General features: G+C 20.3%; 1 protein-coding gene across 1 annotated transcript in view; it reads right to left on the reverse strand.

The window, feature by feature from the left end:
- Positions 1-3,466: 3,466 nt before the first annotated feature.
- The window catches only part of LOC129618649 (neuronal acetylcholine receptor subunit alpha-7), a 234,127-nt gene continuing 220,687 nt past the window's right edge, over positions 3,467-16,906 (reverse strand). The window contains exons 8-14 of the mRNA XM_055533529.1: positions 12,181-12,209; positions 11,743-11,823; positions 8,773-8,915; positions 6,461-6,577; positions 6,158-6,296; positions 4,946-5,089; positions 3,467-4,824 (exon numbers count right to left, since the gene is read on the reverse strand). Coding sequence (XP_055389504.1) covers positions 4,816-4,824; positions 4,946-5,089; positions 6,158-6,296; positions 6,461-6,577; positions 8,773-8,915; positions 11,743-11,823; positions 12,181-12,209 — 662 coding nt within the window. The 3' untranslated portion in view covers positions 3,467-4,815. The remainder of the gene's footprint in view (positions 4,825-4,945; positions 5,090-6,157; positions 6,297-6,460; positions 6,578-8,772; positions 8,916-11,742; positions 11,824-12,180; positions 12,210-16,906) is intronic.

The following is a 16,906-nucleotide window of genomic DNA, read 5'->3' on the forward strand; positions in this document are numbered from 1 at the left end:
TTTAAAAGGGTTCAATTCTTTTGTAAAGTAAATTATAGGAAATTTCTTTTATTATTATAGGCATTTCACCATAAGAATGGCTTTGTTTTTAGCATTTAATAATATATTTATCACTAACTCAGAAACAATAATATTGGATGGAATGTGTTATATGAAATACAAATAAATACTGAAAAGTTGTAGTTTATTGGGCGACTAAAATTATAAGTTAATTTTAAAAATTTTTGCATTACAATATCTATTGTTTACATTATAATATGTGTATGTAAAATAGTTTGGTTATTTTAGTGTTTTAATTTATTTTTTAAAATTTTGAATGAAAAATTTTTAAAGCAAATTAATTATAAATTTGTTTTGTGAAAATATTGTTAAAGAAAAATAATTTTCAATTAAAAATTTGTACATTTTATTCCATATAATAAATTTTTTTTAATTAATTTTTATTTAAGAATTTTTTAATTTCGCGTATTAATCTTTTCGTTTTTTTGAAAATTATTTTGGCAGCTATTATAGCTTACTTAAAAAGCTGAACAATTTTGTGTGTGTGTGATTTTTTTTTGCATTATTGTATCTGCAATTGGAAGTATAAAACATATAAGTATACATGCAAGAAGTGCGGTAATTAAATTCCAGGATTGTAGTAATGCTACAGCATTCAAAAGATTATACCTATTGAAATTATGAATATATAGTAATTTTGAAGTTTCAACTTTAAAGAACACTTTCAAAAAAATTTTATTAAAATTTATTTTGTTATAGGAATTTTACGACATGCATAATTTTAGTAAATGTGAAATAGTAAACATTTATAAGCACTCCTCAAATTTTATTTTTACTTCTATTGTGTAGTAGTTGCCCAATTATAATATTATGTTGTGTATATATATTAATATTTTGTCTATTTCACCTTTATGTCCTTGAGTCTAATGAACAATGTAAGTGACACAAAACTTCAGAAAGTAGATATTTAATTTGAATTTGACAAATATATTCTATAACTGTTGTAAAATTTTTTAAATAGATTTTTATATAGAAAGTTAACAGTAGATGAGATTTTTAATATTAAAGAAAATTGTAAATATTTTGAAACTGTGTTAACTTTTGTTTACTTTTTCAAGCATGAAATTTTATTTCCATAAAATTATGTCACATAATATCATTGGTTGACTATTGTATACAAATATTTGATCTCATAAAAGTCTTGCAAGTGACTGCGTGTTTGTATCCGTCATTGTGTAAAATGAATGAAATATAATATAAGTATATGAATATTGACAATCAATTTCAATTGAGTTATTAGGAAACGTTTAAAGAGTCAAAGTTTTAATAGTTAGTTTACCTATAATTTCAATAAATATAATATTACTCTCGCCTGGGTCATAACTTTAATTGCCACAGTATTGTTGTATTATAACATCTTTGCATATATAAATATATTTTTTAATATTATTGAATTTTTTTAATGATTTTTCTACTTGCTAATAATTATATAATAAATAATACCTAAGAATAATAATGAAAATAGTAATTTATAACAATTATAATAATAATAATAGCAGCAATGATAATAATAATGATAACAATAATAATAATAATAATAATAATAATAATAATAAAATTTTAATATTTTTTTTGTTTTAATTTTAAAAACTATATTAACAGATTTATAGTTACCGTTAATTATTTTTATAGCAGTTTTGTTTTATTTTAGATCTTAATTGAAATTTTTGCGCTTTTGTGTTTTTCTTTTGGTTTCTGTTTTTTTTTTTCTTTTTGTTTAAATTTATTTTTATACATTTTTTTATAATTATTGCCCCTACATTTGTTATAAATAATGTACCTAAATGTATTGTATATATATATATATATATATATACTTGTATTTCTAAACTTAGTTTTAATTTTAATATTATGAATTCACTTTATGTTTTGTTTTATATTTTTCTTGTTTTGTTCTATATAATATTTTAATTTATATAATTAAATCTTCATAAAATGCATATTCACATTTTCTGATACTTTTTATTTTGAAATCACATTCTGGTTTTCTTTTACTTATTTATTTATTTTATTTATTAATTATAATTATTAATTTTTTTTAATTTACTTATTAGTTTTATGGTTTGTTTTTTTTTTAGTTTTTTTTTTGTGTTTTATTATAGTTGATTGTTAGGTTGAAATGTTTCTTTATCATTAGTATATATATATATATATATATATATATATATATATATATATATTTTATTTAAATTATTTTTTATTTCTAGATTATTATTATGGATTTTGTTTTAAATTTAATTATTATTATTTTACTTATTTTAAATATGTATTTTTCATTTAAAGGTTTTTGTTTTTATAAATTAATTTTAATTCTTTTTTCTCTTTAATTTATCTGACATATTTGATTGCTTTTGTTCTGGTATTTTCATATAGAATTTTCATTTTCTTTTAAATATTCTCCTAAAAAAATTTCTTTATAATTATTTATTTTAGTTTCATTTCTATTATTGTTTTCAAGTGTTTGAATTTTATTTGATATTTTATGTTTACAAGTTTTTTTTTTTATTAATAAAATAATAAAGTAATTGCTTTTAATATTTTAATTTTTCTACTAAATTAATTAGAAAACAGATAAAAGATATTAGATACAGAATTAATTAAAAAGAATACACTGAACGAATAGTGTAAAAATGTATTTTACTGGACGTATTTGAATTTATTAATATTTTTATTTTTGTTCCGAGAATTAATTATTTTTAATATAATTTTATTTTTGGATTTATTTCTATTTAATTAATAATAAAACTTAAGCTTGAAAATATTCTTTCATGCAACTTAATTTGTTCCAAAAATTCATATAATATTTTAGAAGGTCTACAGATTTGCTGTATGTTATAAGTGAATGATTTTTAATCTCTCACAGAGATTGTGGCATATCTATACTAATTTAATTTAAAATATTGTAAAATTTAAGTAAAACATTTCCAAATCAACTAGTAAAGTTAAAAATTTTAAAGTTTTGTTTTTTTGTCTGATATGACAAATTTTAGTAAACAATGTTTTAGAAATGATCACAAATAATACTTATCACTTAAATTCTGTTCAATGAAATGTTAAATTTTTGTCAGAGTATCGCTTCACGCAAAATAATATATTGATCTAAATAAATCATAGGGTAAACAATACTAGAAATTAAGATCTAAATATTATACTGCAGTGTACAACATTGTAGTATAATATTGAATTTTGAAAAGATTTTACATTTCATGTTAGTATAACAGTTTAGATTTGTTGAATTTAATAAATAAGTGTGCCATTTATTTAATTAATTCATTAAATATTTTTCAAATGAGCAACATAGAAATTGAATTTTTGCATATTATTAGATTTATAAAGTTGAATATTTATATCATTTTTATTTTAAATTTAATTGACAATTTTACATTGTATATCTTTAATCAAGGAATTTAAGATTTCTTTAGTTGAAATATTCAAAATCTTGGAAATATTTTAAGAGATTCAGTAATATTTTGTAATTACATTTAGAATTGTATTCTATACATAATATCTTAATTATTAAAATTATATGCAAGTTAATGTTACAACTAATATTTTTGAATACAATATTAAGAAATAGAGAGTGTAAAATGTTGTTGTTCATCATAAAATGTATACAAATTTTGTATTTGCGAATGAATCATTTAAATAATATTACTACCGTTACCATCGCAGTCATTTGCGAGTTATTCAAGCCTCACTACTCTTCTGACTATAATATCTCTATCCCAAGCATAAAGCTTGAAATATCCCCAAAGGAATTGGAAAAAAGTTCCCGAACCCTGAACAAAACAATATGAATGACCTGCATTTTGGGATTGGGATAAATAGAATTTCGGTATTTTAAACTAATTTGAAGATAATCGTGTCACTTATGTGGTTTTTTATTTTGAGAATTAGACATGTTATAATTTTTTGAAAGTATTTGAATATTTATTTTTGGGCATCAAATTTAATAGTAACTGCATTTTAATTACATAAAATATTTTTAAGGTTATCTTTTACCTGTTTTGTTAATACATTTTTACATAGTTTTTTTTTTGAAAACATACGCTATTTTAAATATTTTTTTTTTTCAAAATGAAAAACAAAATTAGGGCTGAATTCAATAGCTTTAAGAATATTTTAAAAATTATATTAAATCAAAAAAAAAAATATGAAAAATACTTATAAGTTCAATTCAGTCTTGTCATTTTTCTGCAAATAATAGGTGAAAATTTCTTACATATATTTTTTATATACATATACGTTAATTTATACATATAAAAATGTATTCCACATTTTTAAAACAATTTAATTTTTTTTTTTTTCAAATTTTTACAGTATTTTTTTTTTAATTTTTTTATTATTATCGGTAATATTCTGTTCATCGTTGTATTAAAATTATTTTGTTATTAAATAATTTCTCCATTTACTAAATGTTGCAAAATTTTCCCGCCAGATGTCATGTGTTTGGTTTTTTTTTAAGGTTAATAACGATATCGTGGTATACATTTTAACATTGTATGTAAGTGTGTATGGTAATCATATAATAATAAGCGCGCAAAATGTCAATTCGTTTATAAAATTAAAATATTTAATTTGATAACTAATTTTTTTTTACTCTCCACATTTTAGAAATATTTATTATTATTATATAATTTGAAAAATCGAACTAGAATATTTTTTTGTTATTGAAATATTTTCTATAAATTATTTTTTTGATAAATTTTATTATTATTGTTTCTTTATGTTTATTTTTCTTTACTGTTTTTATGTTTAATCGAACTGAAATTAAATAAATTAAATAATTGTTGTATGAATATTTTGAAATTACTATATACTTATTTTATATTGTTTTCTAGTAAAACAATATTTTTTGTATTATTTTCTAATTTTTTGTGCTTACCAAAAAATGTGGAGCTGAAATTAATACAGCAAGTGTTGCAATTATTGTGAACAACGTAAATATTATAAGGCACAATCGGTCCACTACCATTGCAGCAAATTTCCAATCACGTGTAACGTCATTACTTTCGTCTTCTTTTTTAAGCTTCAAAGAAGAAATTCGAAATTAATAAGTAATGTGGTTGCTTGTGATCGTAAAATATTTGTGTGTAATTTCGAAAATATTCAAATTGAAACAAATGTAATTTTTTTTTTTTTTTTACAATTTGTAACCATTTAAAATATTTTTGTTTTATATTATGCCATCCAAAGTTTTAGTATTTATATATAAAAGGCTGTATGTAAAAAAATTAAATTATAATCTGCAACAAACATATTTTAAATTAAAATTGACCATATACAACATAATTATCACATTTGATTTTATCACAGTTCTAGTTCGATAGTAAGTTTTCTTCAAGCATTCTTTTAGAGCAATGATTTTGGGAATAAAATATTCTCGGCACTATAAAAAATTTTTATTTAAAATTACTACAATAATTTTTAATTTAAGATTTAAAAAAACTCCATTAGTGCAAATAATTATGCAATCAAGTAATTAAAAAATTCTAACAAAAATTTAACTTGTATAATTAAATTAATAACTTGTATAAATAAATTTGCTAATTGATCTCATGTTGAGTGAATTTATCATTCCATATGTAAATATCGTAAATTTTACTGTAAAATTAGTAGTAATTAGCAAAATTTCATATTCTCCATTTTTCCAAAAATTTCCATTCTGGTCGAGTAAAATTTCTAAACAATCCCGTAATATTTACTTTACTATATTTGGAAAATTCGACTGAACATTACTTTACTTATTGTAGTAATTTTCAGACAATTTTTTACAGTGCATATATTTAATTATTATTATTTAGAAATTAAATATTAATTCAAAAAAAAAACTGTACCAGCAATTTGAGTTGATAAATAATTTAATTTCAAATTCTGGAAATTCAGATTGGTTAATATCAAACTATTTATTCGATTCAATATTTTTAAAATGAAGATAAAATTTGATATAAAAATACTCCAATTCATGTATATACTCCTATATATTATTCTTAGGTGTTTGTTATTAGATTAAATAAATATACTTATGTACTTTAAACACATATTAAGTGAAAATAATGATTTTTCTTTTTAAATTTTGAATTTTTGATCACAATACCTGATCGGTTATCCACCTTAATTCTTTTAATATAAGAGCTAATTCGTATTCAGCTGATGAACTTAGGCAAGTGTGTGAAATCGCTTCATGCATTCTTGGATCAACATTTATAGGGCCAACACTTCCTTCGTCTCCTTGTCTACATAGAAAAAAAAATATATATAATTTTAATGTTTATGAATTATAAAAGGAAATTAAAATAAAATTTATTTAAAAAAAATTTATATTCTTATTAATTTTTTTAATTGTTATTTAAATAAGCTCCTCTTATAGTTATTTTCGTATCTGAAATATTATTTGTACCTGTAAACTGTACGATAATAAGTTGGCTGATGTGGTAACGTTGCACTTGCACATCTATGATTACATCGGTAGTCATCATCAATGTCTAAAACGTTAGCTAAAAGTGATTTTGATGATCTGCAAGCGTGCGATTGAAATATAATTAATTTATGCCATGGTATAAGTGACACAGGAAAATTTATTATTCATAACAACAACGGCAAGTCTTATTTGCTTTCAATTTGTTTTATGTGAATCAATTATGATAATATGATATTCGATTATTTTCTTATTTTCTTTTGGATATATTATTTAAATTTCCAATTTGAATTTAAAATTTTGAAACGATTACTTATCTACATTTTCTGTTTAATTTCTTTAATTTTATGTAGAGAACAAGATTAAAAAGAATGGTTAATCAGATAATTTCTTTGTTATTAAAAATATTATTTTATATCTCATTTCGAATGTTTATGGAATATTATGGAACCAAATTCTTAATTTCAATTAGATACATGTATCATGCATGTTTCTTAAATGATGTTTAAGATTGACCCCTTAAAAGTGTCGTGATATTTGTTAAAAATTTTTGATAAGTAATAATATACTATGTTAAATAAGTAATTATAGGCATGTGAAATGTATTGTTGCATTGGGATTTACTACACTTGGGGTTAATTTGCTTAAAATGAAAGTAAAACTACTCAATTATAGTAGTTAATAAAACCAATAGAGAATAATTTATTTTATCAATATTACTTAGTAGACCAATAATATTGTTTTAAACATAAGGGTCCAATGTTATTTTTTCATACATTTCAAAACCGCATTCATTGTACAACATTTTCCTTTTTGAGCAAAGAATGTAAATTTAGTACTGTAAAATAAAAGAAATTTCATTTATTTTACAATTTGATCATGGTAAATTATGAGAATGTATGAGTTCGATTACATTTTGTAATTAAAAAAAGTGTACACAGAGTATTAATAATGATTTCAAACTCTAAAATGTACAGAATGCTAAGTGTTGTGTTCGAAATGGTATACGGATAATGATGAATTTGAATTCATAGCATCATTCTGAATGAATAGCATCATTGAATAAGTACAAAATGTATAATAGTTACCTAAACTATTAAAAATATTAAATGTACAAAATTTGAGTACATATATTTTGTATATTTACGTTATTGTTCATCTATTTCTGATCGTTTACGTTTAACTATACAGAAAATTCTTAATTTGTAATAAAAGAAATATTAAAATAACATTTTATACTTACAAAATTTCATAATATATACGTATGTCAAAAATCTTAAATTGTGCTATATATATATACGTATGTACATAATAAATTAAATATTTTGTGAAAATTAAAAAAAAAAATTAAAGAATAAAAAAAATGTAGAAAGTATATAGAAAATCTGGGCGGGATATTAAGTGAAGGTGTTTTTGAAAATGCAATTGAATTATTTAATTATATTTTTAATATTAATGTATAACCAATTGTTGTCAAGAATATAAATTATCTAAGAGTTGCTAAGTTTTTGCTTATATCAGATATAATATAATATATAAACAACTAAATGTCAACTAAGAAAATATGTACGTCATACATAATTATTGGAATTAAGGAGGGTTTTAGTTTTTGGACTCCTCTAGCAGAAGCTTTTAAATCTAGAAAAAGCTCTTCTTACTAAAATTTTTTCGAAAAAAATAATTTCAAAATAATTTCAAAATTATTATAAATTTTTGTCAATTAATAACGAAATTAAATTGAAATTTTCTGATTAAATTGCATTTTCATAACTATTATATAAGAAACACCTTACATATATAATTGTAATTTTATTCTATATACAAAAAAATAATCGATTATCATAAGATATTTTAAAATATTTATTTAATAAAAGAGTTTTAATATGAGAATAAAAATAAAAATTTTTAATAAAACTTTAACATGTTATTTTTTCTTAATTTAAAATTTATATTTAATAATTTATATACATAAGGCTATTATAATTATCGTTATTATTTTTGTACTGTATGTATAATGTTTCTTGTATTACAGTATAATGTACATATATATAATATATAAAAATTTTTAAGCAAGAATATTAAAATATAATTTTGGATATATTTTATTATTTTCTTTTACTGTTATATTGTTGTAATACTTAAAAAAAAATTTTATACATTTTAAACAAAACTAAAAAAAAAATTTGTAATTTTAATTCATTTATAAAATTTAAAAAAAAATAAGAAAAAAAAAAACAAAGTAAATGTAAACTAAAAATGTGTTCAAGTGTTCACACAATACTCTGCTACAATACCTTTCTTTTAATTCAACTGTTTGAATTTGTTGCTTTTTTTCAGCTGATGATCCTAAAGGTGGTGGCGGACAATCATAAGTTTCTTGTCCTGGCCTTGACATGCGTAATATACATGGAAGCCAGTATAAGAAAACTACCCGTATCTGTGATTTTGTTTGTTTGTTTTTTTTTTGCAGTTTTTATTTTTTTTTTTATTTACGTTTTGTTTTTTTTTTTAATTTTGATTTTTTTAATGATTTTAAGGTTTATAGGGTGATATTGTTTTCAACAAAAAAAAAAATTTAATTTTTTATTTTTGAATAATAACAAAACAAAAGTGGAATATTTTTTGGGAGGAAATTTTTAAGTAAAAAAAAAAATTTATTGGGAAAATAAATTGAAAATTGTTACACGAAAAAAAAAATAAAAAAATATATATATATATATATTTTTTAAAAATTATATATATACATAGAAAAAATATAAAAAATGAAGGTTTTTAAAGGACGATGCAATTCAAAAATTTTGTCAATAATTAGGCGCATATAAAAATAAAAATTATTTTTTTTTTTTATTATTAAAAATTGATTTAAAAATCAAAAGACAAAGGAAAACATTGAAAAATGTTATTGAAAAAAAAAAGTTAAAACACAAAAATAGAAAGAGAAAAATATACATATTTATATATTTATATATAAAGGGTGGTAAATAATGAAATAACGGTGAAATAGAATGTTATTATCGGTGATATTTTAAAGATGAAGAAGAGAAGAAGAACATAAATAAAAAGAAATTCTATATTAATAAATTTTGTATTGATAAAATTTTTGTTTTTTTTTTTTTTGTTTTTTTAATATTAAAATTTTTCTTTTTGTGTAATATAAATAAAATTAAATATTAAATATGTATAATTAAAAAAAAATCTATTTAATAAAAAATAAATAAAGAAAATTTGATTTTTATTTTTTTATTTAAATTATTTGTTTTTTTTTTAATTCTTATTTTCTCGAAAAAAATATTTCTAAGGCTCTTCTAATATTTTTTCCTTTTCTTGTCTGTTAAATTTTTCTTTATTTAATTTTTTTTTTGCCAAAAATTTTTTTTCTTACTCCAATATTTTGTTTACGTTTTAAATTTTCGTCAATTACAAAATTGATTACTTTTTATAAATTTTTGTTTTAATGAGGAAAAAAAGAGAAAGAATTTTGTTTTTGAATTCAAATTTAAAAAAACACAGAGAGAATGAGACAAAGAGAAAAAGAATGAGAGAGAGTGAAGAAAAAAATAAGAGAAACCAAATAAAAATATGTAAAAACAAAATTTTTTTTTGGAAAAAAGAAAAGTGGTGAATTTCATTTACCAAAAAAGTTTTTTTGAAAATTTTTTTTTTGCAAAAACTCCATATCAAATTCAATTTAAAAATAAACATATTTTATTATTCAAATTCGTAGAAAAAAAATAATTGAGGAGTAATTTTTTATAAATTTAAAGAATATTTCAAGAAGTAATTTTCGTATACTTGCAGAATAATTTTGTTTAGAATGTTTTTATATAAAACTTAAAAATATTTTGAAACTCTCGAAAATCAATAATATTTTTTTCATTCTGCCTCGAAATTTATCACAATTAAATGAACATTTATTTCCGGCAGTCTATGACCTATTAGAATACCTATTACATAAAACTAAAGAAAATTTCAAATTAGCGATAATTAATCAAATTTGGACATTTAATGAAATTATGACCAAAAAAAATTTATTTAATATTGTATTTTAAGATCCTGAATTTTATAATAATTTTAATTTTGCTATTGAGCGGGAATATGTTAAAAATAAATCAAATATAACGGCATACAAGTTGTTCTCAATATTATCGATATGGAGTACTTTGGTGTCGAATTTTCCGGTAATGAAATAATTTTTAGTTGTCTTCATATTAACACATTGAGAATGAAAAATAGGAAATTCTAGAAAAAGTTATTATGATTCGAAAAGTTATTATGATATAATTATTAAATCAGCTTCAAATTTCATTCTGCTGCACTCTAGTGTGCAAAAAATTTGTTAACTTCAAATTTATTTTCTTATTATTTAAATTTTGAATTGAATGTGAAGTTTGCCAACCCGACACATATTTTGACTAGCGTGTAAACTGTAGTAAATTGGAGATAGGAAGAAAACTGTTTATTTTAAATTTAATTAAAGCTTTAAATTTGTAAGTTTTATGACTAAAATTGTTTATTTGTTTATGAAAAAATTAAGTAATATATAAAGATTGAATTTTGTATGCATAGAATGTATATGAAAAATGTTAAATGTCAAACACTTTAAATGTCGAAGAATTCAAGTATGAATGACAAAATCTTAATTTAAAATTTTTAATTATAAAATATTGAAGAACTTAAACATTATTTTTTATATTAAATATGTATTACTTAATAAGTCAATAGAATTGTATTTTTTTTAAAGTCAATGTACCATAATAAATATTTTAATTAGTACAGTATTTAGGGGCGCAAATATATGGTCTGTATTGTATAAATATCACAACTAATAATTATTATGTTAATTAAAAGTAATTATAATAAAAATAATTACATGTTATTAAATAGAAAAAAAAACTATCTGTTATAAATAACTAAAATAAAATGCGTAAATAATAAAAGAAAAAAAATTTAAAGAAAAATTAATGAAAATTCAAAAACAATTCTTTTCTCTTTACAACAGAAAATATAATGATTTTTCATACAAATTATATAATTAATATTCATTCGGTAAAATTTTTTCATCAATTTGTAATTTGAAATTTAAATATTTAAATATATATATAATAAATTTAGAATTTATTATTAACAAGTTTTTCTATTTGTTTTAAATTTGTTTTTTTTTTTTGTAATATAAATATAAAATTATAAATTAAATAAAAGTATTCTAATTGTTTTGTATAATATAAAAAAAAAATTTTTTTTTTTATTTATTTTTATTTTATTACCCATTCAGACATCTCATGAGTGTCTGGATTTCTGTGATGGTAATTCAGAATTAAAATAGTTGAAACTACCGAGGATGCCACCTTCATTCAACACAACAACGATTTATATAACAGATTTTTTTATTTTCGGTTTATTTTGGTTTGAGTTTTTTTTGTTTTGAGGTAGATATCAGGAATATATTTTGTTTTTGCAGTCAGATCGATAAAAGTGAACAAACAACAGAAGAGAAGAGAACGAGAGAAAAAGATTGTATATATGAGAAAAGAGAAAAAGAGAGAAGGGGTAAGAAAAAAAATTAGATTGATATTTTTCAGCATAATTTATTTATAGTTTTATTTTATTTTAAAATTTCAGGAAATTTTTATATTTCATTTTATTTAAAAAATTATTATATATATATTTTATAATAATATATATAAAGAAGAAGGTGTTCTTACCATAAACATTATGCAGTTGAAATAGGTTCCTGAAATCAATAAAACACACAGGGAAACCAATTTAAATACATATGGACATTTATGGAAGGTGCAAAAAAATATTTTGCCCAGTATTTATTTATGTTTCTTGATTTAAAACCTTCCTTTTTTTTTCGTTTTTAGTTTTTATATTATCATATATTATTTTGTTAATATATAATTTATTATTATTTTTCAAAATTAAGTACTATACATTCAGTATAATTTATATATATAAAAGAGATAATTAAAATTTAAAAAAAAAAAGAATTGAAAAGAAGGCAGTATTGTAATTATTGTATTGTATTTATATACACAAATCAGATTTATACATAGATTTAATAAAAGAGTATTATAATATGTGAAGTATATAGATATTGAAGTATTGAAATTAAAAAACAAAATATAAACAAAATATAAGTTTAATTAATATATAAAAAGACGATATAGAGAGAGGAAAACATAGTCATAAATAAGTTTAATAATAAAAAGAATTAAGAAAATATTATATAGAATAAGTAGATTTGTTAAATGCACAATATTATAAAATTAAGGAAACAAAGTAGAGTTACAATTATTCGAAGTTTTATTTATTTTTTTCATTCTAATTAATATTTTATTATATTATTTTATATTTTATAGTGGTTATTGTATATTCTTGGTTTTTAAATCAAGGAAACGTAAAGAAATATATGTTATTTTTTTCGATAATTTTAGAATTTTTTCAGTTTTTCCAGTTTTTATTTAGCTATTTTTTAATTAATTTATCACAAAAAAAAAAAAAATAATAATATAGAATAATAATTAATATAGAAAATTTTTATAGAAATTTAAGAAAAAAAATATTTATTAAAAGTTAAAATACAAGTAGGTTATTATATTATAAGACTTTTATTTTACAAGAAGACAGACACAATAATTATATATGCATAGATATAAGATTTTGAAATTGAAAAGTCGGAAAATATGCGTGCATTTAAAGAGATCGAAAAAAAATTACAAAAAAAAAAACCAAGAAATTTTCTTTTTATTATCATAATAAAATATTATTTATTTCTATTAATAATTAATTATAGTATATCTAATAATATTTATAAGAAGCCAAAAGAATATAGTAATAAATAATTATTAATTTACAATTTATTGTTATATTACAGAGAGAAAATCCATATTTGCCAAGAGAACCAGGAAAACAGAGAGCAAAGAGAGAAAAATTACAGAAACCAAAAAAAAAAAACGAGAGTAATAAGAGAAATATTAAGAAATAAATTGCAATCGGTTGTACTCTACGACGACAAAATAATATAAATGTACATATAGAGAATGAAATACGAGTAGAAGAAATAATCGAAGAAAAAGAATCAAAATTGAATCAAATTGATTGAATCAAAACATTAATCGATAATATTGTGCTAAATATTAATTATTATAAATAATAATTATAATTTATAAGATAATATTGTTGTTTCATAGCATTTTAAAAATCAAGATTTAATTTATTTGATTAAAAAAAGCACAATTTTTTTCGTTTCAACAAAGAAGTCTTAATTGTACGACTTTAAAATTAAAACAAATATTTATTGTAGAATAGAAAATAAATATTAAAAAAAAATTGCAAAGTTTAGTTAAGAAACCAATAAACTTTACTTTATAAAATCATTTAATTAGAAGCCTAGAGAGAAATAGTTTTGAAAATTTTAATAATATTCTAAAAACATTAAAAAGAACAAAAATCCTAATTTATTAATTTTATAAAATATTTAATATTATAATTTTTTTTTATTTTTAATTTTTTGCCTGTTTCATTTCACTTTTATGAATTCCATATTTATTTAGTAGCACTTTTTAGGTAGATATTTTTTAGGTAAAAATTTTTTTGCAAGCAGAAGAAGTTGATTAAAGTTTGGAGCTTGAAATTTTTTAAAGGCTTTGTTTTCAAGATAGATTGAATACTTAAAATGTGTTTAATATATCATAAACTTTGTTTGTTTTTAACTGTGTGCGTGTTTCATATTATAATTGTTGTTTATGTTATTCGAATTTGATATTTATTAAGAATTTTACAATGAATTCATGTAAATAAAAGTTATTTGACGTAGTAAATTTTTGCTAGAGTTATAGCGTAATTATTGCTTGAATACAAAAGATGGAGTGGTGTGCTATAAGAGTGGTGGTAGTGTGCAAATTTTTGTAAATATTTTTGTATTTTGCATTTAATTTTTTTATTTCAATGTAATATTTTCTCATATGTAGTTGTGAATCAGAAAGCATTTGATTTTGTTTTTCTCTGCCATCTAGCGTGATTATTTTTTTAAATACACCTATCTTCCGCAATCTAGATATTTTTTTAAATATCATATTTTTTTAAATAATGCCTATTAAATGTAATGCAATTCAAAATAAATTTGTTCATTATTAAAAATTTGGAAATATAGATTTTTAAAAGATTTATTTTGATTAATAAATTTTTCACTACTGCAATCTATTATAGTTTATTGTTTTTGCAATTGTTTCGAAAATCTTGTGTAGAATGTAGTAGAAATTTCAGTTTAATAAAAATATTGCTAATGAAAATGTTGTGTTAGTGTTGTGTATTGACTCGTTATACAAATAAAAATAAACTGATTTACAACATCCTTTTACAAATGAAAACTGTTACTAAAGTTTTCATTAAATAAAATTGAAAAGACATTTTCATTTTTGTGTTATTAAAAGTAAAATACATATTTAAGTTTTACATATTGTATCGAAATTTGAGTGTCATACATGATTGGAAATTTCTAGTTTATTAGCTTTGTGTTAGCTTCTTACTATAGTATATACACTATAGTAGTGTAGCAATCATTTAATTTTATTTATGAGTCCGATTCACGCTATATATGACGCATACTAGTTGTATGAACTTGACATCAAACACGGAAAATGTATTCATTTAGCCAACAAACTAACTTATTCTTTTAAATTATGTTTCGATTTTCGCTGTTAAAAGTGGGTTTAAAATTGTTTCGTATTGAATTAAATATCTTGAAATATGAAAATTCGTTTCAAATTATTTGAGAAAATCGAAATGCTCAAGAGATAATTTTTCCGTGCTTTTTTTTGGTGTATTTCGGAATTTTACAGAGATAATTATGCGTACATATGTATATATGATTTTTCATCAAACTTTATGTCGTTGATACTCGTAATATAGTTTTGTTGTTATTAGATTAGGGGCCTGATCGTCTATTTCGCTATTTTACTCGGAAAGTGAGAAGAAAGTGAGCGTCTATCTTATACTTGTATAATGCAATTTTTTTATGAGAAGAATTATTTGGTATTGCTTATCTCATTTTTTTTTTAATATGCATACAAAATGTATCCACTTTGTTTTGGAAAGTGAGACGTTCAGTCGATAATTTGCAAAAATCCAATAAAAAAAATGAGTAATCTTATTGGAATTCTGATTTGTATAAATAGTGAGTAAAAAAGTGAGATAGACGATCAGGCTATAAAGCTTAATTGAAGTTTGTTAGCTTTTAAAAAATAAATAAAGCATTTCAATGAAAAGAAGCGGCAATGTAAAATTTAGCTAAGCTGCTTTAACAATAAAAAAACGCAAGAAAAAATTATAGAAAATGTACAAAATTTTAAGACGAGCAAAATCAGAAATTGGGAACAGTTTATATTTATTTCCGGCTTCAACCTTCTCAATTCATATGCATCGGAAATAAAATGTTTTTGCATTTCGAATTCAAAATTAATTAAGAGATTTTAATATTCTAGCTTTATAAAAATTTTGTTGCGAACATTAATATATTTTTCACACATAATATTTATTGTCATTAATTTTCATATATTTAAGACATAGTTTTCTTTTCTTGTGCATTCGAGATGACGGTAATGAAATTCACGCAGTGACTTTCCTGTAATTTAGGTGTGTGTACATAATATTCAATTATTTTATATAAATTTGAGTAGAAGAAAATTAAAAGAGAACGTTTTATGTGCCATGAGTGTATCTTCACAGTGTTTTTTGTCTGTGTCTCAAATTTAAATAATGATTACTTTGAAAGAATTATGAGTTATAAATTTAAATATTCCATTTTTACATTTTAATTATTAAAATATTTTGATTTCAATTATTAAAGTTTTTAATTGTTTTCGTACATACCGCTATACTCATAGAGTTTGATAAGAGTAATTATTTGAGTAGAAGAGAAATATCAATTAATTGTTATCTTCCATTTCGTATTATTTCGCATTCTTTAAATTTTCAAGACATTTTTTCAAATTTTGAAAAAAAATAGGTTTCAGACCGTGTTGGAAAATACATTCGTCACACACAATAATTATTATTCCTTCGTGTTGAAATTTTAATTTATATTTGAAATATCGCATTAAAATATTATTTTAGATCTCTTAATAATATAATTAAAAATATTTAAATTTTATTTTATTTTTTAAGCAAATAATTGTTATAAATTATAGAAACACGAATTAAATTTACTCGAATTTAAAAAAATGTATAAAATATTTTTCAAAAAAAAATATTTAGCTAGTTATTTGTATTTTGTTTTAAGAAAAGTTGCAATACAGTATTTTAAAAATTGTTGCTTGAATGTGATGAATAATATAAATGTGGTGAATAATATAAAATGTGGTAAATTTGTAATACTATTTAAAATATATTTTGTTGTTATTAAAAATAAAGCAAAAACAAAATAAT

This window comes from Condylostylus longicornis, unplaced genomic scaffold (assembly GCF_029603195.1).
Source record: "Condylostylus longicornis isolate FDR11 unplaced genomic scaffold, ASM2960319v2 ptg000010l, whole genome shotgun sequence".
Classification (NCBI taxonomy): Eukaryota; Metazoa; Arthropoda; class Insecta; order Diptera; family Dolichopodidae; genus Condylostylus; species Condylostylus longicornis.